Source organism: Pithys albifrons, chromosome 2 (assembly GCF_047495875.1).
Source record: "Pithys albifrons albifrons isolate INPA30051 chromosome 2, PitAlb_v1, whole genome shotgun sequence".
NCBI lineage: Eukaryota > Metazoa > Chordata > Aves > Passeriformes > Thamnophilidae > Pithys > Pithys albifrons.
In genome coordinates, this window is record NC_092459.1 from 65,577,810 (window position 1) to 65,602,871 (window position 25,062).

Genomic DNA, 25,062 nt, shown 5'->3' on the forward strand with positions numbered 1-25,062 from the left:
CAGGGGTTCCACCCGCTCCCGTTCCTTTGTATCCCGCGGGCCCGCAGGGGTTACAGCAGCTCCGCTCCATCCGGGAGCAGCCGGCGCCGCGCGAGGCAGGCCGGGATGTGCCCATCATATCCGGGCGGCGCCGCGGCGGGGACACCGACAAAATGGCGGCGCCGAACTGAACGGGCGGGGGCGGCGACGGGCGCTGGCGGAGGCACCGAGCGGGGCTGCGGTATCGCCGGCGGCGGGCGGAGCGGAGCGGAGCGCAGCAGGCCAGGGAGGGCACAGCCAAGGCCGGTCGTGGCCGTGCGGGCGGAGCCGAGCTCCGAGCTCCCGGGGCGCCGCCGCCTTCTCGCCTCAGGTACGGTCCGCGGTGCCGCGGGGGGCGGCGGGCCGGGGGTGGCACCGAGTCCGCTCCGGCACGGCCTGGGCCCTCCTTCGAACGCGGCCGTGCCCGGAGCGACTTCAGGTGACGGCCTGGGGCTGGAGGGGCGGCAGGAGCGCAGGTGTCCCGGCGGAAGCGTCGGGATACTCATCCCGGCGGGGAAAGCCTCGGCCTGCGCCGGTCGGGGCAGGCTGTGCCCTGCAGGAATCGCCGCGGTGCTGGCCTGAGCCAACGCAGCCGGCGCGGCAGGGACTGTCCCGGCGGTGCTGGCCCCAAAGATCTCTTGGGTGCGCTGCAGTAACTCTGGTACCCCCGGGAGTGCGAGTAGGGTGTGCGGGGAAGGGCCGCCCTGTTAGAGGGGAGCGCAGAGACAAGAGATGGAACAAGCCGAGCCGAGCACGATGTTCCTGGTGTTCATCTGGGCATTGCCAGCTCAGGCTTCCCTGACTATCTGTAGTTCTGTTTATGTGCTAGTTTCACGGTCTAGTTTTCTCCTCGTCCTGTGGAAACTTTTAGCATTGGAAATGCATCTTTTGACAAATTGCTGTTACAGTTTAATGACTTGTTACCTGAAGAACCAAGCCCCCTACAAACCTAATTTTATGACTTTCATAATCTTGATTGCTGTCTTTTTTCCTAGCAATGAAGTGTTGTCGTTGTGTATGAAGTAAGATATTAGAACAGGTACATGAGAGAGGATACCAAAATAGATTATTATCTGACGTTCAATACTTAAGTGTAAATACGAGTATTTAAAGTGTATTCCAAACTTTTGGAGATAAATGCTAGAGTTGCATTATAAAGCTGTGCAGTTTTCCCCTAGAAAATCTTGGAGATCATTGGCAGTTGTGTGCAGCCGTTCATAGAATCATGAAATGGTTTGTGTTGGAGCCAACCTTGGAGATCCAATCCCCTGCCATGGATAGGGACACCTCCCACTAGACCAGGTTACTCCAAGCCCCATCCAGCGTGGCTTTGAATGCTTCTGAGTTTTCATTCAAACACCTATTTTTTAAGTCTATCTTTAATGATTGCAGTGCAAGAAAACCAGGTGTTTGGGTTTTTTCTTACAGTTTGACCTGTAAAAGAAAATTCTGTATCCCCACAGTTTGAAAATAAAGATTATTTTCTAAAAACTCCTTTAGGGAAGTGATGAACTTCATCAGCAGAGACATCTGCTTTAACAAACAGATCGTTCGATGATGTAAAACTGCAAAGGGGCATAGACATAATTTCCCTTGGATGCAGTTGTTTGCTAATTAGAAGTAAAAAATTGAAATACATTTCTTACTCAGCAGTCAACACTTCTTTGCTTTAAAATGTGGGCAGACATATATAAGAGCAGGTGACTTGTCAATTCTGAGGTGAACTGTAGTAAACCAAGGTGAGGTGTAGTAATTTTTGTGTTCTGGAGGACCAATTTAGTTTGGCTTCTGAGAATTGAGACTTAGTTTCAGAGGCTCATCAAGTTGCTGATACCCTTCAGTGCTGCCAAGAGAAACAACCCACCAAAAATGTTACTGTATTTGAGTAAGTTCCTTACCTTGGTTCACACTGTGTGGCCTTACAATTATTGGTGGTAAGTGGTGGGAGATAAGTGGCCTGTCTGGGTTACACTGCTAAAGCTGTACTGCTTCTAAAAATGTGAGTGAAAATGCAGCTTCATTTTCCAAGGCTGGTCCTGATTCATTGTTTAAGTGTCCTCTTAATTTAACCTTCATTTCTCTTAGGAGTATTAGATTTGTCTAGCTCAGCTACCCAATGTGTAATCATAAATTAATATTGAAATACGAGGTGAAATATTTAGGTGCAAACCAACTATTTTCTCTTGAATTCCAGCCCTTTGGAATTTGTTAAAAGCAGCAACTCATGTATGGACATTTTTTTCATCTCTCATTGGTGTTTGTGTGACACAATACCAGGTATTTTGGCTTTGATTATCCCTCCAGTGGTATAATTATTACTCCTGATTGAATGTGAACAATAATATAGATTACTAAATCTCTGTGATATTTTGTCTCGTTATCCCATGTTCTGGGATTAGTTTGTGTTAAAGGTTTCCCTTTTCTGAAGGTGGTGATTCTTTCAAGCATTACTGGCAGATATCCTTGCACTTGTGGAACTCACACATGTTTTTTGAAGGTCACTTAGAAGGAAAAGGAACATCCAGAACAAACCTTGTAAATGGTGTAAACATCCTTCATTTTCTTTGGGAAAAGGGGTTTTGGCAAAGTATTTTCAATGTGGTCTTAAGTATGGCATGTTTTGAAAGTGGCCAAAATTAAATTACATATTAATTGCTCTCGTGCTGTACTTTCTGCTGATTTCTGGATTTCTTAATACTTTGACCAAAATTTCACTGTTGGTTATTAACATTCATGTCTAATGATCATTTCCTTATTCAGTGAGTACTGAAGAATTATATGCCATTGGACTGCATGAAAAAAATAATATAACTACCCCATTTCTCTCACTTAAGGTTTCAGACTCAACCACAGGGCAAGGAAAGCTTTGTGGGTGCAACTCCTTAAGATTTAGATAGTTTTATAGGAGAAGTTCTGTTATTTCTTAAATGGTTCTCCAGGAAGAACGGGGTTAAGTGTGTGTCCCTTGTGTGTCTTTTTGCAGTCCTCATTTATATATGACTTCCCAGCTTTCAGGCTTTATTCATATGTCAGTAGCATGCATCTTTAATTCATAGGATTTGCATGTGTATTTATATAATTTGCAGCTTTCTTTCCTCTATTAACTTGTCATATTCTTCCTCAATCACTGAATCATTAATTGTTTTATGAAAATCTAAGTATGACAGAAGTGAAACCTAGATGAGGAAAGAGTGACTTTTTTGTAGACTGTGTAAAATTGAGATAACCTGTTTAATTTATGTCTGAGAAGCACTTACCAACACAGTATTTCTTTAAGAGACTTGCACACATCTGAATGCTCAAAAATAACTCTTCAGAAAACTAGGAGTACAAATTTTTAAAACTTTAAGAAATGCAAACAACAAAATAAGAATGTTTCAATATTGCTAGTTAGACACTGCATGATAGTAGAAGTACAGTGTGAGGTGAGCTTTACCATTTTAATTGCTTTTGAAGAAAAGACAGTGCTAAAATACTTTTTAACTTGCACTTAGTAACTGAACTTCCTCTGTGAAGCAGTAGGGACTGAAAAAGTTTTATTTCGTGGTACTCTAAAGAGCCAAATGCTCTGTAACTTCTTCAGTGTTTCACTGTGGTCACTCTATTCCTTGCCACAGCAGTTGTGTACTAGTTATATGCTCAGCCCAAATGCAGAGATTTGAGTTCTCTGCAGGCTCGGGGCTCTTTCCCTGATGAGTCAGCTCCTTCAGAATGCAAATGTTTTTTATTTGGCTTTTGGCAGAAAATTCTGCTTCCTTTACCAAATGTCATAGCTGTACCCTCACTGAATTTGATGCTTAAGTTGTTAAACAGTTTTACAGTAAAAAACCAATTGATTCAATTTCCTTTGTTTCTCCCCCTGCTCTCATCTTCCCTTTGTAAAATAAATTTAAAAATTATTTGACTATTGACACAGCCTGGTTCAAGGAGACTCAAGCTAAGAGACTGTGACAGGTTTAGAAAACTGAACTGTCAACAGGTGTTTTGTCTGTATCCTGACTAGATGGGAGGAGAGTTGGCCCTTTCAGCTGGGAAGGTGTTGATGGAGAGAACATAACGGGACATGGAGACAGGACACAGCAGAGAGGGGAGGCAAAGAAGCAGTGCTGGGTTGTTATCACAGCAGTTCATATCTGCTCTGGAAAGCTTTGTCCACCACACAGAGGAGTTTCTCTTTGTCCACATCCTTGCAATAAGGTTGAGTAAAGACTGCCTGAAGAATTTTCTTAGCAGGCTTTTAGTATCTGTGAAGGGAGTGCTGCATGTGAATGGTGACACCAATGATTTTCTTACTGCTGTATGTATAATGTGATTTTTTTGTTTGTTTTGCTAACAGAGTAACAGTTTTTCGTGGTGACAAACTCCAGCACTACAGGAGCCAGGGTTTCACAGTGAACAGCCACTGCCTTCTCAAGTTCCGACACCAGCCAGTCTTCTTGAATTCTGGTGTGTGCGAGTCCTTCCTTGGTGGAGGTTGCATACATACATGTTTTCATGAAGAGAAGTGAGAAGCCAGAAGGTTATAGACAAATGAGGCCTAAAACTTTTCCTGCCAGTAACTATACTGGCAGCAGCCAGCAGATGCTACAGGAAATACGAGAGAGCCTCAGGAATTTACCTAAACCCTCAGATGCTGCTAAGGCTGATCACAGCATGGGCAAAATGCTATCTGAAGATCCTAGACAAGGCCGAAATCCCCCCAAATTTGTAACATATCATAAAGTTTTGCAGGAAATAAGAAACTCACTTCTGCCTTTTGCAAACGAAGCAACCTCAGCTGTCAAAGGAACCTCAGAAGTTAATCGACAAATGCTGCAAGACTTACAAGCTGCTGGCTTTGATGAGGTGAGGTGGTTTATTTTGAAGATTTGGTGTTCTGCTAGCCACAAACTCTTAGTGCGTGTTGGAAGGTGTGTTGTTGGTCAAGGAATGTTTGAACAGCGTGATACCTGAAGGGAAGTTCCAGCCAGGTGGGGGTTGGTCTCTTCTCCCAGGCACTCGGCAATAGGACAAGGGTGCACAGGCTCAAGCTCTGCCAGGGGAAATTTTAATTGGATATCAGAAAAAAATTCTTTCCAGAGAGAGTAATCAGGCATTGGAATGGCCTCCCCAGAGAGGTGGTGTATTCACCATCCCTGGAGGTTTTTAAACTGAGATCGGCCGTGGCACTGAGTGCCGTGATCTGGTAAAGGGACTGGAGTTGGACCAAGGGTTGGACTTGATGATCTCAGAGGTCTTTTCCAACCCAATCAAGTCTGTGATTCTGTGATAAGCAAAACAGCTTCTTCAGATCTGGTAGGTTTCTGATTAGGACATGAAACTGGTAATAGTAGGGGGTGTAAAAGAGGAATAGAAGGATTTAGAGGACTTTTTTAAAACATCTTGTGCAGATCCTTGTCTGGTAGGTTTTAATTATTTATGTAATTTTAGGCAGAGAAGATTGGAGTCTTTGGAATATGGATTTTGCCTTTCATACTCAATGTAATTTTGGATTGTGTTTAATTAAAATAGGTTGATAAAATATAGCTATTCTAAACTGAAAAGCAATACCAAATATTTTGGAAATTAATATGAAATGTGGTTTCCAGGAAGGAAAAATGAATACGCTTGTAGCTCCTGTGTGTTTACTGGGACTTGCACATCAAAGTAAATCATACTTGTTTTCATGCCTTCTTTGTAAACCTGGGTACAAAAGCAGTTTAAAAAAGTTAGCAAACATCTCATCCTTCCAAAGGAAAAAGGCACAGTACCAGAGCAGGGATTAACTTTACAGGAATGTACAGGCTTGCAGTAGTGACCAGCTCATGAGTTCTGCTGTCTGTGATACTTTGGTATTTACAGAGAGATCCACCTCTACCAAGAGTGAGCTGCTTCAAAACTACCTTTTCCTCACCAGTGTCCCAGTGTCAATAGTTATTTTTGTATTCCTTTCACTTAATCAAATACACAGTCTAGTCTGTATGTCAGGAAGAATGGAAAAATTTCATAGTGATAAATTATTTCTGTAATAATTTGCTCCTGCTCTCCAGCCTGTTGCTGAGGCTGGGTTTTTGTTGTTGTTGTGGGGGATTTTGGGGCAGGGTGGGGGGATGGTGCATTTGTTTTATCAAAGTAGATGAGTTCTCAGATCCATTTTTAGAGATTGAACCTGCAGTCATTATTGGAAAATGAAGTTTGTGGTATGTGGCTGGATAATAAAGTAGAAAGGCATCTTAAGTTGGTAATATTTTTAGAACCTTTGTATCTTGAAGCCTTTTGCTCCTTCTCTTTGTTCTTGGGTGCAACTGAGAATTCCCATGACTCTTGTGATTGTGGGGAACTTTTTTCAGGCAGAGTGCCAGTGTAAGCCATGTCTGCCATGTGTTCACCTACAGTTGTGCTGTCACAATAGCCCATATGGCAGTGATTTGTGTGTGTGTGCCACTAGGAACAGATACAGCTGAAGTCAGAAAGCATTTATCTTGGTGGAGAAGTGTCAAAATTTATTGAATTTATTTTTTACTTTTTATTTTTAAAAATATATTAAGTGCTGCAAACGTTCTGGTTACTTTCCCCCACCCCTCAGGTAGTAGGTAGTATTCAGGGTTAAAGTGGAACAGATAGATATCAGTCAGTGTAAGGTGTGTGTGAGTATATAGATATTTATATATATGTGTAATAATTAGGATAGAATGCTGTTCATTGTGGTTTGGGTTTTTTTAAAAAAACCAACATCCTAAGTAGCTTACAGGAAATCTCTTTTCCTTACTGTGATTCAAGTTCAGTCCTCGTAAGTTCTGTGTAACGTGATACTCTAAGACATTGAATACTTCATGTCACAGAGGTGACCAAGTTTTTTGTTCTCCAGCTAACAGAGATAGAGATCCTTTTTGCTGCTTACTCAGATCCTCTTCTTAGTGGAGAGGGAACTAAATTTTGTCTCTTAAAATATTGCTGGTTTGGTACTTTGAGATTCTGTGTGTCTTTATAGCCTGGTGATGTGAACTTGTAGATTTAGGTTTCTGTATTGTAGAATTACTTGTCTAAAAAGATAATAAATTCAAGTTTAAAACTGATTAAGAAAATATTAAAGTCAATAGGTAGAAGTGAATGATGTGTCCTATAAAAATATATTCAATTTAGAAATTAAATACTCTGAACAACTTCTGTTTGCACAATGATCAAATAGCATACCAGTGCTGAAAATGTACTTATTTTCACAGATAGTCTTGCCTATAACAGTAGAAGTTTTGCAGACATAACTGTTTTGTAAAGAGCTGTGAGATCAGAAGTTGTATCTAATTTTTCTGACAATGTCAGCTCGCCTGTAAAGATTGCGACAACCTTATTGTATATGTTTTTTTTTATTTTAAAATCCTTTTTTTAGGGTACTCTTTTGTTCACTGACTAAAATTATTGTTTCTGAAGGTTGTATGTGATTTTGTATGTTTGAGTTTTAAAAATGTACATGGGCATGATGAAAGTATAAATGTGGGTTTGAATTTGAAATTGGTACCAATTGGTTTCCCTTCTGAGCCTTCTTTGTTGTCCCATTGATGTGAGTAGGAGGTGAATACTGTCCTGTGTTTGTAGGTAAGAGGCTCAAACATTGTATGAACTGAAATTATTGTTTTGATATGACAATTATAGCCATAACAAATCTTTAAAGACAGTGTGCCCAGCTATAGGGAGTTATGCTGTGGATTTGTCTCAAAATTGTTGGGTCAGCTGTACAAATCCCATTGAACATAAGTGGGAGAGCATCATCTCTGGAATTCTGCCTCTATTGCTTGACCTTATGTCATTCAAGTCAGTGGAAAAGCCACTGGTCCATAATGCATTTTATGTTGACTGAGCTGAGATTGTCCAGTAGATCAAAACTCGTGTTTGGATCTCTAAGATCACAGAGCCTCAATCTACCACGAAAAGAACAGAGTTTCTGCCACTAATGTTGTCTTCATCAGGAGCTTTGGTTGGAAGGGACCTCTAGTCATCATGTAACAGCTGTTACCTGGGTAGTGCACAGCGGTAACAAATGCTTCTCTAAGCAAGCTGTTGTACACATAGCAAGATAACGTTATTTACATCAAACTTCAGTGCTTTGACAAGATAACTTTGAACATCCAGCCTGCAATGCTCTTTTAGAGGGTCTGTGGTGGAGAAAACATTTGAAAATTAGTTTGAAAACAGTTATATGCTTTGGTAAGATTACTGAAGAATATTTGGCTAAATAACCGTGAATTTTAGGGTTTTTTGTCATTTTCCTGTAAGTTATTTTCTGTATATAATTTTCTCTTTAGGATATGGTTGTACAAGCTCTTAGACAAACTAACAACCGTAGTATAGAAGCTGCCATTGAATTTATAAGTAAAATGAGCTACCAGGACCCTCGTCGGGAGCAGATGGTTGCAGCAGCAGCAAGGCCTGTCAACGCAGGTATGAAACCACCAGGTAGGTGTATCCATGGTAACTGAGAAACTCACTGAGTGTGTTCTTGCATTTGAAAAATATAACATGGTAACTTCTGCCTTCGTGTTCTCACAGTGGAAGAGAGATGCTGATACAGGGTTTTTTTGCTTTTAAATATTACATTTTAAGCATATAATGTAATTATTCTGAAAGATAAGTCCATTTGACATGAATTTCTTAAATGTTTGTTTTTATAACTGCATGGTTTTATTATTGTATAGAGACAAGGAATGGCATTCAGATGTCATTTTAGTAATTTTTGTCAGGTGTTGATGTGGTGCCTGTATTTTGTTCTCAGTGTGAGGTGCCACTTAGAAATCGATGGTTACCATTGAATTCTTATTTTAATTTTTTGTCTCTCTTCACACACTTACCACACAACAACACTATACTTGTGTATTTTTGTGTGTATGTGTGTGTTTATTTATATATCATACAACTACAATATTTGTATTTTAGGATGTTCTCTTTTGAGATACCTTGCTGCTTAATTTCTGCTTGGTTTCAGATTTTGTATGGTTTTTAAGGCAGACTTTGTGTTTTTGTACATGTTAGAGGACTCAGCTTTAGTAGCAAAGTCAGAATTTTGCCACTTGCTGTTAGTGCTTTCTTTAAAGATGCAAGCACATTTTGATACATCTTGACCTAAACAAAGGATGATTTTCAAATGCAGCAGAAATACTGAACTTTTATTTGACTAAAGCTGGGTGTTGAGCTGCTAGCACTGGGATTAGATTTTAAATTAACAATATAGGTGTGAGGAAAAATTCGTAGTCGGGAGCAGCAAAGAGCAGCATTATTGTCGTCTAGTCATAATTTTGTTACGCAAAGATATAATAATTAACACTTTCTTTTACTAAGGATAGAGGGACTTTCAGCAGTTACAGGACTTGTATGTATTTACACTTATCTTTGTATTAACATTGTAAAAAGCACAATAAGGCTGCCTGCACTGGCAGTTCCTTGCATATTGTTTATATGATGCAAAGTAACATCTATGAAGTAAATATATAGTAGAGTTTTACACTCTCAAGTTTTGCTTTCATACAATTTTAATTCTTGCCTGTTTACAATGCTTTTACTCATAAAAACGTAACTTTTGAAGGTAAAGTACTTAAATTTTGCATGCAAGGAATGAAACAAGTCTGGATGAACTGAATGCATACAAGGGTGTAAGCAGTCAGCCTGATTTTACAGCATTCAGTGTACATTTTAATTTAAGAACACTAAATGTTTTGGAAGTGTTAAATTAGAAGGGATAGCAACATAACTAAATGTATTTTTCCATGCTATTACTTTTTTTTGCACTTCTACTGAACATTCTTCTGGGAGTTTCTTGTACACATAATTAAAATACATCATGTGCCTAATAAATCTACATATTACCACTTTTTCAATAAAAATTTGCATTTTACTGAATGAAAATGCATTTTCAGAACAGTGATTTCTAAAAAGTCTTGTACTGTTGTTTCAAGGCATTTTTTGCTCTTATATGTGTACTGAGTGTCTTACCATGTCATCCTGTGTATTACTAGATAGAGGTAAATTTTTCATGTGAAGTACAGTGGATTCTATTATGTAGGAGATTTCATGTCCTGTTTCTGTATTAATTAATGCAGAAGAACAAAATTTTCAAAGCAGTAAGTAGAAATAATTTCTAATCATGTAAATGCTGTGTTTTGTTCTCGTGAAAGCAGGGACTGTCCAGCAGTCAGTTAACCGCAAGCAGAGCTGGAAGGGTTCTAAGGAGTCCCTGGTTCCTCAGCGGCACGGCCCTTCCCTGGCAGATGGTGTAGTGTATCGCTCCGAAAGTCCCAGCGCTCAGCCCGATGTAGGAAGGCCACTGTCTGGATCTGGCATTGCAGCATTTGCTCAGGCTCATCCTAGCAATGGACAAAGAGTGAATCCCCCACCTCTGCCACAGATAAGGAGTGTCACTCCTCCTCCTCCACCTCCTCGAGGGCAGACACCCCCTCCAAGGGGAACCACTCCACCACCTCCTTCCTGGGAACCAAATTCTCAAACAAAGCGGTACTCTGGAAACATGGAATATGTGATCTCCCGTATTTCCCCAGTGCCACCAGGAGCATGGCAGGATGGTTATCCACCTCCACCTATGAATCCTCCACCCATTAATTCATCCACGCAGGGTCAGAGAGGCATGAGTGCTGTCCCTATTGGCAGGCAACCAATAATCATGCAGAGTTCTGCCAACAGCAAATTTAGTTTTCCCCCAGGAAGAGCTGGAATGCAGAATGGCAATTGTCAGGCAGAATTCATAGTTCACCAGAACGTGGTGTCCGCGAATTCGGTGAGTCGCCAGCCACCCCCGTACCCCATGAATCCAACTAACAGGCAGAGCCCCACAGCACTACAGATGCAGGCAGGAGGATCTGCTCCTCCTTCAGCATACACCAATGGGAATCTTCCTCAGGCAATGATGGTGCCAAACAGAAATAGTCACAACATGGAACTTTACAACACCAGTGTAGCTGGAATACCCACATCCTGGTCGCAGCCTTCCCCTGTGCAGCCGCAGTCGTCGCCTGGCAGCGGGCACGACATTCCTACATGGCAGCCCAATGTTCCCGTACGGTCAAATTCTTTCAATAACCATCATGGCAATAGGCAGAGTCACTCTGGCAGCTCTCAGCCTTCAGCCACAACAGTAACAGCCATAACACCAGCTCCCATCCAGCAACCAGTGAAAAGCATGCGTGTGTTAAAGCCAGAGCTGCAGACTGCGCTGGCACCCACTCACCCTTCTTGGATGCCACAGCCCGTGCAAACGGTTCAGACCATCCCCTTCTCTGAGAGCCCATCTACAAACATGGCAGTCATGTCTCCTGTGGCGGAAGCGCCGAGTTACCAGGGTCCCCCCCCACCTTACCCAAAACACTTGTTACATCAGAATCCTTCTGTCAATCTGTATGAGGCAGGACCCAAGCTCAGCAAGGAGGAACCACCTCTTTTATCCAGGGAGGATGAGAATGAAAAGAATTACGAATGCGTTGATTCAGCAGATAAAGAAAAGAAACAAATTACAACATCCCCTGTTCCTGTTAGAAAAAACAAGAAAGATGAAGAAAGAAGAGAGTCTCGCATCCAAAGTTACTCACCTCAAGCCTTTAAATTCTTCATGGAGCAACATGTGGAGAACATACTCAAGTCACACCAGCAACGTTTGCATCGGAAAAAACAACTAGAGAATGAAATGATGCGGGTAAACTCTTCCTTCTTTCTAAATCTATGACTAGAACTTTTCCTCTATTGATTTTAAGTGATGTATCTCTGTAGAATGTTTAAATAGTACAGATAAATAGAACAGTGTGTGGTACATCATGGTATTGAAGTCTATTTTTAATTTTTGTGTCTGAGATGTGTCAAGTTCTTCAGTGCTTTGTTTACACATTTCATTGTCTTCTTAGAAACAGATTTTTTAAGTAAGTTTTTTGCATTCCTAAATGTAGTTTGTCTACATGCAATAAGGCAGCAGAAGCAAAATAATTGTTGCATGAACTGAGGTTTAACTACATGGCTCATAGCTTTTTATTACAGGTTCAAGTTAATCCTGATTTTTGAGTTATATGCACTATTTTAATGGTTTTAATTTTTTTTTAAATAAACACTGCAGGTACAAGCAAAGCAGGGACAAGTGAAAAGCTGGTTAGTGCATTTACCAAACAGTGATATTTTTCATGTTCTGTGGTTTGCTTTCAGTAGTGATAGTATTTTTAAATTCAAATTAAAAAAATCCTTTTTTAAAGGTTAGAATTTTTTTAAATAGAAGAGACATGTTATCATTTGCCTGATTATTTTATAATCCAAACTCTGTGTCTGTTTAAACAAGAGGCAATCGAATGGGGTAATAAAAAAACAGACATCAACAAAAGCATGTAAAATCAATTTTTTGTGCCTGCCTTGAGACAGTGGTATAGTTCTGGTATTTCAGTGTTCTGTAAAACCAAATCAAAAGCGTAAAAGCTGGAGCTGATGTAAACATACATCATTTCGAAAGAGAAAATAGTGAGAACTAGTGAAACTTAAGATTTGCAGAAAGGTAAAATTGAGATGTCAGGTATATATTTCTTAAAAATTGTAGTTGAAAGTTTGACATAAATATGATGTACTTTTTGGTTTATTCTATCAGAGTATGTATTTGGCTTATGCCACTTTCTTGACATGCTGTTTTTTAAATGTGTTTTTACTGTTTTGAAAATTCTTACTTTAATCTTCAATCTTTTGTAAGTGTTTGCTTAATTGCAAATATGTAAATGTTAGCAAGATTTCATCCTGGAACTTTTACTAGACCTTTATTCTTAGTCTTCTCTCTTTCCTTTTTCACTTCCACTAACAGCTGATTTAAACTGTTAAGGTGTGGGAAGCTTTCCTGAACTCTGTAGCCTCCATCCCTGTGTAGACAAGTAAGATTCTGAAGCACTAGTGTTTATTAAGAATAGCATGATCCCTCTCTAGAGGGTTTTGCATGCAGTCCTGCATCAAAATTAAGCATGAATTTATTTTGGCTATTTCTGAGTACTTACATGTAAGATTCTAATTAATGTTGATTTGCAAACTTCACTTTCGGGTCTTACTATGTTGTGTTCTGTAGTATCTCAAGAATAAGCATTACATATATGAAAGCACTGATATTACTTTTCTTGCTATTTTTCTTGTGCATTTAAAGCACCCTAGTAAATGTATTTTCTCATATGAAATGCAATTTCTAGTGTTTATACTAGATTTAAGGCTGGGGTGTTTAGTTACAGCCTGAAGGGTGAGAAATGGGGTATTATGCTGCAGTAGACCTCTACTTTTTCGTAAGGGTACAGGAGAGGAATCCCACAACAGTGAAGTGTGTTTTGAATCTGCATGAGTAGGAGAAAGGGGAACTAGCTTATTACTTATTTTCAGAAAGTTTAAGATTGACAAAGTATTGAATCCCTTCTTTTCTCCCCTTTGGTAGGAGTTTGAAAGAAAAAAACCAAAATGCATCCCTGTGGAAATACCCATGTTCTCAGGATGCTGTATTTCCAACATAGATGACATATTTCTATGCTGTCAGATTTCCGAGGAAATTGAGTGGAGCAATCTCAAAAATGTTTAATTTAAATCTGTGAATTTGGCCAAGAATTAAGCTAGATGTCTTTGCTGCAAGGAGCAACTGAAGTCATCCTTTAAAGCACAAGGGATGAAAATGAGACCGAATTGTGTGATGATAGGGAGCAATTCAGGAGGTTCTTCAGTCTGGCATTGTCTAGAAATAATTGGAGATATATGTGCAGAAGAAGTGCAGGTGGCAAAGTAGGGTAATTTTTGGTAAATGCTGAAGCTGAGGTGTCTTTTAGGGAAAATACAGCAATGAAAAGAACAATCAGTTTGTAATTAACGTTTGGTTCACTGGAGGACAGGAAAAGTGAAGATGGGTGGAGGAAAGAGATGACAAAATCCACTACTTGGGCTGGTCTTTTATAATAAAACTGTTAGAATGCAACAGCTAGAGAGTACACAGTAGAAAGTAAAGCTACAAGGGTTTTGAAGACTCTTACTTATATGTCTCGCAGTGATTAATTACTGTATTGGGTCTCCTTCTGGGGTTTTATTGCCATCTAGGTTATATTCTTTGCTAATTGTGTAACTGATTGGGGTTCACTTTGTGTGCAAGTGGATCTTTACTGAGGCAGACTTTAGGGGTTAGATGGGCCTTGAGGAGGTGACCTACCATTATCTGAACTTTTAACAGGGTCAGATCTTCACTTGTGTGCTTGACATTTTTGCAAGTCTTCAAAAAATTCTTCCTTCTGTGTTGAAGTGGGTCTTAAGCCTGTTCATTCATAGAAAACTTGAGATGTTTCTGTCCTGCAAGGAAGTACCCAAATATTCTTGCAGTAATGTGCTGAGAAAGGTTTAACTCCCTATTTTGAATAAAGAAATTGTCTATTTTGCACATCCAGGCTTCAAACTCCTGCTACCCAGTCCTAACTACTGCCTATATGATTTGACAAAAAATTTGTCCAAAATGCAGATGGCTTTCCTCATTTAAATTTTATTGAATTCATATTCCTTGGGAAGGTTGTTGAAGTAGACAAGCATTTTATATGCATTTTCCTAATTACATCTCCTTTGGATCCATTTTGTTATGATGCCTGTAAGAAATTCCATGTCTTTTAACAGTATTTTCTTTATAAAGTGACATACAGTAACCTGTGAAAGTATTTTTAAAATACTGAATGATACCTACTTGATACCTAATTCTCTCACCTTTTTTCTCAGTCACATCTATTACATTATGTTTCAAGTGATGGTGTAAGTTAGGCAAAGCAGAAGTCATCTATTAACACACAGTTTATACAGGCCTAGGCTGGTTACATAATCCTAATGATAATCCTGAGCAGTGTTATGGAGACAGAATCCCAAACATTTGAAGAATTAAGTAAGGAGATGGAAGCAACAAGGTTTGGTATCAAGAATTTATAAGATATGACAATCAGAAATGGAAAACTTTTAGAATAGTGATTGAGTGCAGTTGTGCTGGGTTTCAGTGTGGCCATGTTCAATTTTAGGATCTGAATGTCCACAAAAAAATAAGGGAATATGTGGTAGGTTGAACTTGGAAGTCATTGCTGTGGGATGGTGATTTCAAGCTGGGTAGGCAGATAAAATTATTGAGATGCTGTGAGAAAGGGAGCATAAAATAATTTAAAAATGCTATCAGAGAACAAGGAATGAAGGTGCAGCTGTGGGGGACAGGTGTCACAGAGAAATGAATATAAAAATTTGAAGACAGATTGTACTCACATTAAAACCAAAAAGAAGAGAGAGTCTGATTCCAGGCCCTGAACTTAACCAAGAAAAATGGCACTGAAATTGAATGACACTTAAAGGAATTGAAACCAGAAAAAATACACCAGGAGGTACCCAGGTTGGAGTATACTGAGAATGCTCAATGTGGTTCTTGTAGATAAGGGTTTCCACGCCATAGGTGATGAGTTGTGTGTGGCCTGTGAGTGTTTCAGCTTTCAAAATGTTGGTGGTGTTGGCCAGAACACCAGGGCTGTTCAGTCAAGATAGGGCGATGTACACAGATGGGAGCCAAGAAAAGATACCGTGGGGAGGAGTGAGGCACTTCAGAGAAAGTGCTCTGCTCAACTAGTTAGTGTGGAGTGGGGAATGGGAGTGAGAGTGAAGGCCTGTTAGAAAGGGGTGGGTTATGTGACAAGAGGGAAGATCAGGTCTAGGCTTGCGGCACAGGTGGGAAGCAGTGCCATGTGGTGGATCTGGTTTGTGTAGCTAAACAAGGAAGTGTGAGAGTGAGAGAGTTGTATACTTGCTCCTGCAATTGAAATTCCATGGCATGGTCAGGAAGTCTGGTGACTTCTGCTCCAGTTAGTCTGGACAGGGGATGCCTTTCCCATGGCAGCTGCTTAGTTAGCCCTGAGCAGCTTCCAGCTCCTAGACACCTCTTGGCTTCCTTTGCTTTGCAGTGAGAATCAGGGAGGCAGTTGATGCACGCTGTTACTACGATAATATTCTTTGCAGTAGTTTTTATCAGTAGTTTGTAAATTACCCTTTGTCTCCTCAAGAATGTAATCCCTTCGCAAGAACCTTCTGGTGCATGGCACCTCATGCATTTTGCTGTTGAAAACAATCACATTTTGGCTTTTATCACTCCTACATGTTTTCGTAGAATCCTAATGTGTAAATTAAAACAAAACCAAACCCCTTTAAGTATTATTTCCTGTGCTGTATATTAAGTATTTGGCTTGCTTTGCTTAAGCCTTGTGGTTATGAGAAGACCATCAAGAATTAAGAGTACTGTTCACTCTTCAGATTTAATTCTGTTTGCTGCACAGGTTGGATTGTCACCAGAAGCCCGAGATCAAATGAGGAAGATGTTGTGCCAGAAGGAGTCTAATTACATTCGGCTAAGAAGAGCTAAAATGGACAAGTCGATGTTTGTAAAAATTAAAACCCTGGGAGTTGGTGCATTTGGAGAAGTTTGCCTAGCAAGAAAAGTGGATACTAATGCTTTATATGCAACAAAAACTCTGAGGAAGAAGGATGTCTTGCTTAGAAATCAAGTTGCTCATGTTAAAGCTGAGCGGGATATCCTCGCAGAAGCTGATAATGAATGGGTAGTTCGCCTGTACTATTCATTCCAAGATAAGGACAATTTGTACTTTGTAATGGACTACATTCCAGGAGGTGATATGATGAGTCTCCTAATTAGAATGGGTGTCTTTCCAGAAAATTTGGCACGGTTCTACACGGCAGAACTGACCTGTGCAGTTGAGAGTGTTCATAAAATGGGCTTCATCCACAGAGATATTAAACCTGATAATATCTTGATAGACCGTGATGGTCATATCAAATTGACTGACTTCGGGCTCTGTACAGGTTTTCGGTGGACCCATGATTCAAAATACTACCAGAGTGGTAAGAAAAATATAAATATTCTTTGCAAGGAATGAAATAATAAATGAGTAGAAAGATGAATGGGTAACAATAATATGTGTACACCACACAAATTATAGAAAGCAACATTTAACATGGGAGAGTTTCAGCATGAGCACTGATTCCTTAAGGGAGAAGAAATGAGCTATGCTGTTATAATTTTGTCCCATTAGTGGCTTCTGAAATTTGGAGAGAGAAAATCACAGAGGTAGCGAGATAATTATGTAGACAACAGCCCCAACTCTGTTTTGAGGATGGGGCTGATGTTTTAAACGTAATTGTTCTTGAAAACCTTGCCCCAAGTTCTGAGTGTCTCATGTACTCCTTTTACTGTAACCTGTTGATTTTGGAGGAGGTTGAAGTAGCCTTTTAAAAATCCGACTTGATTACTTAGAAAAACAGCTAAAAAAAAGTTAGATGGAAAAAAAAGTCAGTTCCGAGAGCAGTAAAATACAGATTTAGTGATAACCTATTTCTGATACTTTAAAAGAAAAACATACTTTCAGAAACAATTTTTTAAGTTACTTTTGATTAGTTTCTAGTCAAATATGTATCTTAGGCCAGACCATTACACAGTCTTTGGTGAGAAGATAAAGATTTAATCTAATTTTATTTTTTGATGATTTAAATATTGGGGGTGTTATGTTTACATAAGAGCAAGAACAGTATACATCCTGTACCCCCAGTGTGGTTATGTTAAGAAAAAACTGAGAAAACATCAAATTTGATACTTTCCCATAGTTATGTCAGAAATAAGCTTAAAGAAATGTCCTCAAAAGTTTGTATTTTATATCATAAACAAAATGTCATCCTCCTGATGTTGATGGCTGTTTTAATTCTCAAACTGAGTGTTGAAACTGAAACAGATTCTTGTCTTATAACAAGGAATGTTAACAGGTAAAGAAAATGTCCTATTAGGTAAGAACTAAAGTAGTAATTGTGCTCACTTTTGTCATCCTTCTCCCTCAATTACAGGTGACCACGTACGCCAGGACAGTATGGATTTCAGCAATGAGTGGGGCGACCCTGCCAATTGCCGGTGTGGAGATCGGCTGAAGCCGCTGGAGCGCAGGGCTGCTCGTCAGCACCAGCGCTGCCTGGCCCATTCCCTCGTGGGCACACCCAATTACATCGCACCAGAAGTCTTGTTACGTACAGGTAATGCACTTCTGTACTGGAATCCTGCTGCAAAGTGACTGGTATTCACATATCTTGCTTCACCCTTCCTACACTGCCACTTTCCCAAGTATATAATATATCAACAGAAAAATAAAATAGTTGTTAATATGGAAATCCTAAAACAAGTATTGAATAGAGCTCTCTTGTGAAGTTTGATACTATTATAGGGTTACCTAAGTGAGCCTAAATTTAGGCTTGCAGTTTAGGGGTAGGCCTGGAACTGTCAGCTGACTTGAGCTGGGCTGAGCTAACAGCTGACAGCTTCTAGCCAATAATATTGTATTCTATACCATATTACAACATCATTCTCCCCGCCCCCCCCCCCCCCCTTCCAAAAAAAAAAAAGCCTGGGTAGGAGTGGCTTAGGCAGTCACTTCCTGGCCTTCCTCTTGGGAGGATGCACAATGCTGTCCTGGGAGGATGAAGAGGGCCAGGCCCAGCACTGGCTCACTGGTTGTCTCAGGAAAGTAGAATGTGTTGTTCTGGTTCTCTCCTTTCTGCTTGGGTTTTGCTTAGAAATTCTGGATTTAAATGATACTGAGGATTTGACTACTGTATTTGAACTTTATTTCAGGTTACACACAATTGTGTGACTGGTGGAGTGTTGGGGTAATTCTCTTTGAGATGCTAGTGGGGCAGCCTCCATTCCTGGCACAAACACCACTGGAAACACAAATGAAGGTAACTTTAAGTCTAGTGTTTGTTAAACAGTTTAACATTAGTCTTTCTAATTTGTAATGGAAACAAAGGTGATGTTTGAGGGTGCTGCCTATCCAAGCATGTAATAAACTAACAAGATTTTAAACTTTACATTGCTGTGGAGGTGCACTTAGTTTGTAAAGGTATCATGTTCATATCTTTTATCTGCTCATACAGTAAACATGCTAAATAAAAATCATGTCACATCTCAGTGGTTCCTGTTCACTTTTTATATCTGTTTCAGTTATTATTTCCACTTACTTTTATTCTCTTTTTCCAGTATCTTATCTGGGTTTTCTTTCCTCACCACTTGGCTTTCATGCCTTCTTACCTGCAGAGGATTTCTTTTGGTGATGTATCTGCAGGTGCTTTGCATGGAAAGGTGGAGGAATAGCAGATGGCTGTGCCTGCTTAGGGTTACTGGCAGCTCAGAGCCACTGGTCCTTTCCTAGCTGAGCCCCAGCTGTTCCAGAGAAAGCACCAGGGCAATCTTCTGCAGCTGTCATTTTTGCAAGATTGTGTTCAGCTTGCAAGATACTAGTTGGCTCAAATGCAGTGCAGAATTGATATTTTTTAAAAAACTTCAAATCTGTTAATCTTTACAGTACATCATATAACTCAAAATTCATCTGCCTAAGGATTTTAAGATGGTAAACCATGTGCCTAATCCCAGGTTCGAGGTGCTGGATTTTGTGGTATCTTCATTGGTTTATAGCAGGGGTATCTCATGCCAGACTCTAGTTTACATTTGGAATGTGAAGAGACTTTACTTGGATTTTGTCAGATTTCCAGACAAAATATTCCTTGAGTTTCTGAAAAAGCAGCTTCAGGTTTTCCCATCTAGTGTGAAAACCCTTAGACATGTTGAATGATTTCTTTGTGGCTGTTTGTTTTGTTTTGTTGTCTTAATGTGTTTTTTCCTTTTTATGAAATCATAAATAAATAACACTTCTTCTTGCTTTCAAGGTTATCAGCTGGCAAACTGCACTTCATATTCCACCTCAGGCTAAGTTGACTCCAGAGGCCTCTGATCTTATTATTAAACTCTGCCGAGGGCCAGAAGATCGTTTGGGCAAAAATGGTGCAGATGAAATAAAAGCTCATCCATTTTTTAAAACAATTGATTTTTCAAGCGATCTACGACGACAGTCTGCTTTCTACATTCCAAAAATTGCTCATCCTACGGACACATCAAACTTTGATCCAGTTGATCCAGATAAATTGTGGAGTGATGATGATAAGGAGGGAAACAGAAATGATACCCTTAATGGGTGGTACAAAAATGGAAAACATCCTGAACATGCTTTTTATGAGTTTACCTTCCGAAGGTTTTTTGATGACAATGGCTACCCATACAACAATCCCAAGCCCATTGAGTATGAGTATGGTAATTCCCAAACCTCAGAACAGCAGTCAGACAATGACGATGATGATGATGAACAGGCAGGTAGAGGAATTCAGAGTCGTGATCTGGTTTATGTTTAGTAGAGGAATAAATATCAAAAACTAATCAATTTTGCAGCTATAGTTTTTGAAGTGTCTGTTAAGAGACTTAAAAGCAGATTGCAATCGTAAATACATGCACACTTTTTCTTTGAAACACTAAGAACATGATATCATCTTTCCTCTCTGTACATTTTGTTTCCCCAGAATACGGGGAAGTCCTTCTCAAATTTAATTTATTCCAGTGGTGTTAATTGTTTAATTTAGAAGAGATTTGATGTTAGGTGAAAAAAATATCACTTGAATTTTGTTACAGTTCTCTGTACTCCAAGTACTCAAAATAGGAAATAGTGATTTATTTTTCCCCCCCCTGAGGTGATGCCTGGTGTCTATTTGTACATATATTGAATAATTTTAGAAAACAAATCTCTGCTTCAGAATTTTTAATGACAGTTTTTCCATGCATTGACCAAATATAAAACCTACTTTACACTAATAAAGCTCTCAGACATTTCTGAAGAGGAGGAAAAAAGGCTGCTGTACCCTCACTTCTCACTGTGTTTAGCCTGATTATTCACAGTGTTGAAAAAACGGAGACCTCTGTCTGGTGAAACATTTCCAGCTACTGTGCGAGTGGCCGTTGTCAGCTTTGAAACAAGAAAGTGTCCGTCTTGGCTGTAGTGTGATTATAAGATGATAAAGCATTAGAACTAGCATTTTATTAAGCTATAATTGGATTTGACATTAGTAACACTGTAGCATGTGACTGGTCCTTTTAAAGCAGAACTGCTCACTCAACTTGATCAGCTTCTGTCATCAGTTCTCCTATAGATATAAGAGGAAAAGAAGCTTTAGAAAAGACACTTTCTGAAATATAGACAACCAAACTGTAAAGTGTGTACAGTACTGCTTGAGTTGGAATTTTTATTTTGAAAAATAAATTTTAGAGTAGCATCTTATAAGTTTGAGATAGTAATGGGAAAAGATACAGCTTTTGAGGCTGTTGTTGTGGAGACCCATTTCACTTGACTGGAACAGTTTTCCTTCTGGTTACACAAACAGTGAGGAAGAGCACCACGTACCAGCCCATCTGAGCTGTCAGGTCAGTGTCAATGGTTTGTCTTTCACAGCCCAGTTCAGAACAGAATTAGGAATCTACAGCTGTGTCTGCTGCCTTCTTCATTACTGTTTTCATAATTTCTGGCAGCAGGTGCAGGTGATCAGGCATCCCCTTGGGTCTCATGGTGGGAGGGTACCGAGCCAGTTGAAGTTACTGGGAGTACCGACAGGAGCATCCCTCTGAGCAGCTTCCCTGAGGCAAGACCAGGAGTTAGAGGTGAGAGCCAGAAAGAATTACGTTTTTCTCTCTCTCCTTTCTCCTCAATTTAACACAGTAGTAAAGAAAATGCACTATTTTTAGTAAACTTCCTGTCTTTTAGAATATTTCCTTCTCTTTGGAATTGAATTCCAATTGTTAATTTCATAACATGCCTATAACTGCTTCATTAAATTATTACATGTGCCATTGCACTGGCATTACAACTGTCTAAATATTATGAAATTGGTGTTCATATCTGTTCTTGCAGCAAACACCAGTTAGTAGTTTTACTTTTCTTACCAAGCTGGATTGTTTATTTCTGTACATTTGTTCTCTTTACATGTTCCAGTCCAGTGTCTCTCTTTCTGCCTGTGCAACTGTCTATAGTACTGTTCTAAATATGGGTTTAGTGGAAAAACTTGGAGTTTCCCTTCTTGTGTGATCCAGTTTCTGGTGTGGTCCACAGATGATTGATATGGTCATAACTGAGGAAGGTCTGAACTTCAGTGGGTTGGCAGTGAGGAAACTTCTTAAATATATATTTGGTCACAGGAGGAGATGTTAGTGGAAGTTCACTCTCCTACTGTGAAGTGCTTATAATGGTTAGAAGATGGTTATGGGAAGTTGTTTTCTGAAACAAGTAGCTAGTTATTTCTATAATGAAAATGAGTTTGCAGTTTAATAAAACAATTCCAGTTCTGTCTGCCTTTTCTACAGCTGCTGAAATAGAATAGCTTTTGAGATTAATTTCCTTTAGTTTAAATATTATAAAATGGCTGCAGTGCATAACTACTCCATTTTATGTATTATGTAAAAAGATTGCTTTTCGTGTAAATAAACTTTAAAGATTATCCTCCTTCATAGAAAGTATCCCAGTAAAACTGGTCTACTTCTCTTGGAGTAAAGTATAATATATTCCTGGTTAAAGGTAATTTAATCAAGCCTGCCTTACCATTTGTGAAGTGTGCAGAGAAAATAATGTCAATTCTTCATTCAATTGACTCTTAAAATTGCGTTTTCATATATTTCTCCTCTGCCTGCACTGTACTATGGTATTCCTGTTTAATACTATGACTGGTCTTTAACCAATTTAAAAATAAATAAATAAAAATTTAAAAAAATATATAGAAAGGGGCCCTGTAAAGGCACCATTCTTCTATACAAGCAAACCCAATTGCTTTTATTAAAGGAAATCATTGATTCTTTTAAGGACATGTTCAAATACTGAAATACTAAATACCATTTTGCCTTTTTAAACAAATACAGGAAAAGCTCACATCTTTAGAATTTAGTAGATGCATCTGACATTTCCTAATATCACATGTTAGAAGTTGTAATGTACCTTGTTTGAATTTTGCCACCTATATGCTGCAGTATTATGTATTTCCTTGAAAAAATACAGCTACAGTGCAAGTTCTCCTGAGAAAGTTAGTTACACATAAATGTTGTCACAACTCTCTAACATGCTCTGCCTTACCCATGTTTTGAAACTTCACGTTTCATACATAGATTCAGAGTCTATTGTAGAGATTCTTCATAGCTGCTGCTTAAAACATGGGTGTTTCACTGGTGACCTGTGATGGGGATTGGCTTGTACAGGCAGTAGCGAAGAGAGGCTCCTAACCAGCAGCTGTGGAATTCTGCAGTAAGTTTTAGTTCAGGTTGCTTTTGCTTTGTAAAGCATGAAAACAAGTTTCTCTTTTATGGGTCCTTGTATACATACTTTGTATTTATAAAATGTTCTATAATCCTTTAACTGTACTGTAAATACTATTTGATATTCAATGGCACTCTATCCTCGGGCAGGCCCTCTTGCTGTATCTTTTCTATCCTTGATTTGTAATAGAATCTATAGAATATATGGCTAGAAAGTCTCTTTGAGACTGGCATGTCTTCCGCTGTTGCAAAACTGTGAGTGGGAATGATTTATTTAGACTCCTTTTAATATTATTCATCTAGTAGGCAGTGCAGAGGGTGCATTCTTAGATCATGCTGCTGTCACTGGAGATACTATTAGGTTTTTGTTTTAGATGTTGTCAGTGTTTCAGATCAGACTTTAATTTGTTTGCTTTATTTCAACCAAAGCAAAAACATAATAAATTGGGTCAATGTTGTAGTAAAATGTTTGAAAGCCTTAAGATGCTCATGATAAAGGCACTATTCAAGTTTACTGATGTATATATATCTATATAGATATATATAGACATATTCCATGTGTGTATATGTGTATATATATATAATGTCTTCTTTGTATTATAAGACTGTCACTTCTTTTGGATTCTCCAATTAAATACATAGACCACTGCACAAGTCTGCTTAAGCAAATTGTTCTTTTATTCCATGCCTGGCTAGTAAACTTGACAATCTTGCATTATCTCATGGTCATAGTAAGTTATTCACTTGTCTTTTTTGAGTAGTCATCACTTGTCTCCGTCATGACATGGGCATCCCCTTTTGCCAGGTCTCTGCATACCTGTAGTCCAGCTATGCATGTGTGTGATCTCTGAATGCTTACTTGGGATGTTTAGTCCTTAGAGGGTTACAGGGTGCTGGCTTGGACCATAACCTCCAAGTCCCCTGATGTTCATATGCAAAGAATGTGCATCTTCTGACTTTTCCAGTAGGTACACTGGAGCATCTGTACACTTTGTCCATGAGTGCCAGATTTCCAGTTTGCTGTGCCTGGTAGCTGAGGAACTGAGGCTTCCTTGCCCTGCTGACTGAACACAAAGCATGTGTGTTTGACCCAGGGAACAGAATGTGAGTGGATGGTTGCACTGACACCCTAAAAGTTACTTCATAATAAGAGAAAGAATTCCAGCACTTGTGACATTCCTGAGTTTTAGAAACTGTTTCTGCTGAAGTAATAAAACCCACACTGTATAAGAAGTGAAAATCACATTCTTGTTTTGGCTAATCAAATACGAAATGTAAACACTAGTTGCCCAAATGCATTTATTTTTCTTCTGTTTCTCACCTCTATTCCACAAGTCCCTTTTATGCTGCAGCAGCTTTACTATCTAACAATAAAATGGCACAAGGGTAACTGCAGAGATGCTCTTGTACTTGACTGTCACCTCACGTTTGTAACCTGTTCTCAAGAGTATACATTTTGATGTTCAAGAGGTCAATTTATTGGTGCTCTTTCCAGGTCCTCTGCTGCTTCTTTCATCAAAGTAAGTAAACATTATTAATTATTAGTAATAATAATTAGTTATTCGTACATTTTGTATCATGAAGCTATTCCTTTGGAGAATGAAGTTTCACAGCTTTCATCTGTATTAGGAGGGAAGATTGAGAAAATCCTCTTTAATTGCACATCTCAAAGTGCTAATGCAGAAACCAATTTGCTATTGCAGAAACTGCATTATATCCTAATTCTTCTGTGTTTGGGGAAAGGGGGTGTGTGGAAGTACAGCACCATGTTTCATTTATTAGCCACATGAAGGGGGAAGGGAAATCTCTCCAGCGCTCCTCAACCAAGTGAAGTGATAGAGTTACAC

At 39.3% G+C, this 25,062-nt stretch overlaps 1 protein-coding gene across 4 annotated transcripts; it reads left to right on the top strand.

Annotated features, from left to right (window-relative positions):
• Window positions 1-137: 137 nt before the first annotated feature.
• On the top strand, window positions 138-23,871 carry LATS1 (large tumor suppressor kinase 1). 4 transcript variants are annotated; one of them, XM_071549338.1, is made up of 8 exons: window positions 138-349; window positions 4,355-4,863; window positions 8,298-8,448; window positions 10,161-11,689; window positions 16,320-16,902; window positions 17,896-18,078; window positions 18,674-18,780; window positions 19,765-23,871. In XM_071549338.1, exons 2-8 carry the CDS (start codon window positions 4,513-4,515, stop codon window positions 20,281-20,283), a joined length of 3,423 nt encoding a protein of 1,140 aa, XP_071405439.1. In that variant the 5' UTR covers window positions 138-349; window positions 4,355-4,512; the 3' UTR covers window positions 20,284-23,871. The 4 variants fall into 4 exon arrangements, with proteins under 4 accessions (XP_071405439.1, XP_071405440.1, XP_071405441.1 ...); XM_071549339.1 differs by having other exon boundaries at window positions 10,164-11,689; XM_071549340.1 differs by having other exon boundaries at window positions 8,298-8,433.
• Window positions 23,872-25,062: the final 1,191 nt, after the last annotated feature.

Bases quoted from the DNA above. Each gene is read 5' to 3' on its own strand.
- LATS1 (XM_071549338.1), top strand. From the start codon at position 4,513: ATGAAGAGAAGTGAGAAGCCAGAAGGTTATAGACAAATGAGGCCTAAA. The intron at 8,449-10,160 runs GTAGGTGTATCC...TTCTCGTGAAAG, and splicing joins CGCAGGTATGAAACCACCAG to CAGGGACTGTCCAGCAGTCA. The intron at 11,690-16,319 runs GTAAACTCTTCC...TTTGCTGCACAG, and splicing joins TAGAGAATGAAATGATGCGG to GTTGGATTGTCACCAGAAGC.